This window comes from Geospiza fortis, unplaced genomic scaffold (genome assembly GCF_000277835.1).
Source record: "Geospiza fortis unplaced genomic scaffold, GeoFor_1.0 scaffold229, whole genome shotgun sequence".
Taxonomy (NCBI): Eukaryota; Metazoa; Chordata; class Aves; order Passeriformes; family Thraupidae; genus Geospiza; species Geospiza fortis.
Genome location: NW_005054357.1, coordinates 4,400,250 through 4,403,883, shown reverse-complemented (window position 1 = coordinate 4,403,883; position 3,634 = coordinate 4,400,250). Strand labels below are relative to the sequence as shown.

General features: G+C 50.4%; 1 protein-coding gene across 1 annotated transcript in view; it reads right to left on the bottom strand.

Annotated features, from left to right (window-relative positions):
- The window catches only part of HMCN1 (hemicentin 1), a gene marked incomplete at its 5' end in the record, with an annotated part of 164,443 nt that overhangs the window by 12,497 nt on the left and 148,312 nt on the right, over positions 1–3,634 (bottom strand). Inside the window, 7 exons of the mRNA XM_031059162.1 lie at positions 4–44; positions 831–952; positions 1,271–1,408; positions 1,572–1,721; positions 1,939–2,109; positions 2,488–2,658; positions 2,819–2,989. Of these exons, the coding sequence (XP_030915022.1) occupies positions 4–44; positions 831–952; positions 1,271–1,408; positions 1,572–1,721; positions 1,939–2,109; positions 2,488–2,658; positions 2,819–2,989 (964 nt within the window). The remainder of the gene's footprint in view (positions 1–3; positions 45–830; positions 953–1,270; positions 1,409–1,571; positions 1,722–1,938; positions 2,110–2,487; positions 2,659–2,818; positions 2,990–3,634) is intronic.

Sequence of the window (3,634 nt, the reverse complement as noted above, 5' to 3'; positions counted from 1 at the left end):
TGCAGCTGCCCAGGGCCCGTCTGGATGTAATCCTCTGTGTAATCCTGCAACACAACCCTGGCCTTCAGCTGCTCCCACACCAGCACCACCTGGGCCTGTGCTTCAGAGCTGGGAGATGTGCTGGACAAAGGGGCTCGTTTTAACCAGTGAACAAAGGGTATTGCACACACACAGGTCCTTTTCACTCTTATTTTAACTGTTGAATCCTAACACTGCCTGGTCTGTTACTTTAAAAAAAGATACAGACTGATGTACTGAGGATCCTCATGGTGGAAGCCAGAGCAGAAGATTTCTAAAAAATATCTTACTCCTCAATAACAATCTTTTGAGGTTAAAGTATTTGGTTTTTATTCAGATGCTGACAAATGTGCTAAATAAACAAGTGGTGGAGAAAAATTCTGTCACTGAAACAGGGTATAAATATTGGACATACCACATATTGCAGTTTTACAAAATATCAACAACTTCAGGTATATTTACTGCATGGTGGGATTAATACAGTAAAATACTGTTACTAATTACTAAGAGAGGTTAAAGATGCACCTTTCTAGCTCTGCCCAAAGCAACCCTAACATGCCAGCCATCAATAACTGCCCTGAAGACCCTCCTCAACACTACCTGCCAACACCTCAAACTCTTGAGAGACTAACACCACCCTCCTCATGAGAACTTTCTGCTTTCAAAGGCAACATCAGCCTCATCAGTTCAACCAGGCACAAAAGAAGTCACATACAATACAGGCGGTTGCAGGATTCAGTGTTTCCTGCTTTCCTCTGAGTGAAAGAAGTTCAGATGCATGAGAGCAGGGGTGGTACCTGAAGCAGCTTTACCTTGACACTGACATCAGCCACCGACTGGAGCTGCAGCACGTGGCCACTCACAACAACATCCAGCAGCAGGGCCCCGTCCGTGTCCAGGCCCCGGGCGACGTGTGTCATGCGCAGGATCTCACCTGGCAGTTTAACAGCACACTCATTTGGCACACATTCCCAGCAGTGACTCCCAAAAGCCACATGGAATCAAAACTGCAGTCCCCTGACCAGTTATTTATACTTACATTTTATAAGGTGTACCATGCCGATGAGAAAAAACATGACACATTTCAAACTACAGCTCTAAAAGATGGAATAAAGACTCAGAAGGCTACAGCCAGTCTGAAAATATTAGTGTAAGCACAAGACCCAAATGGTCCTCTGCTGTCTTTTAAGAAATGAAGCATCTATCTGGCTTACTGGACATAGAAAGAGCTGATCTACCCCAGGCAACTCACCAGTTGCAAACTCCACTTGAGTTTCTCTCTTGAAGACAGCATCAGTGAGTGTAAACCCATTCATTGCTTCCCCTATTTCTTTGGCAGTTGTCCAATAAACCGGGCTGAGTATGGAAACGAGCTTTCTCATCGCTGGGCCTGAAGGAAACACCACAGATAATCGGGGAGCTTTGATCTCATCACAGACCCACATGCACAGGAGCCAAATATGAAGATCTAGAATAGTGTAACCCTTCAGATTTAAACCAGAAGACCATAGGTATTGGTGTATTCAGAGAAAAAATTGATCAAAGAGGCCTACCAAGGGTCCGAGGGACATTTGTGATCTTTGCCTGTATCACTCTGGTGTCAGAATCCGGGCTGTCCGTTACTGTGGCGTTCAGGAAAGCAATCCCAAATTCCACATCATTGATATTGCCAATGATGCTGCCCTTGGCACGTGCAGGCCCACCTGTGCAGGGGATGGAGGAGAGGCAAAACACAACCCCATGTGATAAATGTTGTTGGGTATTTTAGGGGAAGAGAGAACTGAGCTGGGCAGGGCAGATTTAAGCCCAAACAATTAAATTACCCAGTCAACTGGCCAAGATGAGAGATAGCACCAGTGAAATCAGGAGTGCCACAGACTTTCAGCACACTGTCACTGCAGGCAGGCTGTAAATACTCACCAGGACATGCTTGGGTGTTGCACCTGGATATCTGGGAGGAGTCCCCAGGGCAAGGACGGCCACGATTCAATGGGGCTGGGCTGTTGCACAGGCGCACTCGGGTCTGCTCTCCTCCTCCACAGGAAGCAGAGCACTGGCTCCATGATTGCCACTGCCCCCAGTTTCCATCCACTGCAGAATAAAGAAAGCAATTTTTCAATTTAAATGCTTCAGGCTGTATCAGTTATGCTGAAGTCAATTCCTTCCTGGAGGAACCAAGGTTCTAAAGGGACAGCTCAAAGGACAACAAAACCATTGTAACAGGCAGGTGTGAACACTCCTGCCATCAGAAACACAGATTCCCAGACTGGTTTGGGTTGGAGGGACTTTAAAGCTCATTCAGTCCCCCCCCTACCACAGGCAGGGACACCTTCCACTGTCCCAGAATGCTCCAAGCCCAGTCCAACCTGGCCTGGGACACTTCCACAGGTGGCCTACATTTGTCATGTGGAATATCCCCTGATGCCTCCCGGGGAAAGCTGCATTGCCACTGCTGCTGTGAGCACTGACCTGGGCACAGGTCTGTGCTACACCTCTGGATCTGCACGTCAGCCCCAGCACAGGCCCTGCCACCGCTGGCCGGCCGTGGGTTGTCACAGCTCCGGTACCGCCTTGTCTGGCCCCCGTTGCACGTCCGACTGCAAGTTCCCCAGCTGCTCCACGGGCCCCAGTTGCCATGAACTGCAAGAATAAGTCAGATTTGATCTTCCTCAGGGATTTAAAACCAGACAGTCAAGCTAGAAAAGTACTTTTGTTGGAGAGTAACTTCTTAGTTTTTTTTCCCCAAAAGAAAACCACCAAACCCAGAGAGTGGGTGAACAGCCCAACCCAAAACACTCACCTGGGCAAGGATCACTGTTGCAAAAATCCATTTGTATGTCACTCCCCTCACACTTGTGTCCCCCGAACTGCGGGGCTGGGTCGGAGCAGTGGCGCGTCCTCTGCCTGCTGCCTCCCCCGCAGGACACGCTGCAGGAGCTCCAGCTGCTCCATGGGGACCACTTCCCATCCACTGGGGAGAGAGGCACAGCAGTTACAGCCCTGAGTCCAGCAGAAACACAGCACAGCAGTGCTACATCAGGGAAAATAAACATGGATGGCACTGCCTCTCTACAGCATCTCAGCCACTCAGGGATTTCTCCCCAGGGACCTGGGAGTGGGTGAGAGCTGGACCAGCCCTGGCCATGCGAGGTGGGACCAGAACCCCCCATGCCCTGGGCTGACTCCCCCTGTGGGCAGCAGGGGAGAGGGGATTAAGCCTGTCTGCCCTTCTCAGGTGAGACCCCACCTGCAGAGCTGCTCCAGCCCCAGGGCCAGAAGCACAGAAGAACATGGAGCTGCTGGAGAGGGTCCAGAGGAGGCCCCAGAGCTGCTCCCAGGGCTAGAGACCCTCTCCTCTGGAGCCAGCTTAGGGTTGGAAAGGACCTTAAAGCTCGCTCTCTCTGGGAGAGCTTAGGGTGTTCACCTGGAGAAGAGGTGGGGTCCATTTGCAGGTTCTATAGCAGATGCTATGTAGTGACAGTCAATGACAATAAAAAGCTTGAAGAGGAGTTTTTTCAGGGATTAGACTTTTAGAACCAGAAAGCGTTAACCACGAGCGAAGCAGAACGGGGGGCGGGAAGGGGAAGTTTGGTCTCACCTGGGCAGCGGCGGCGGA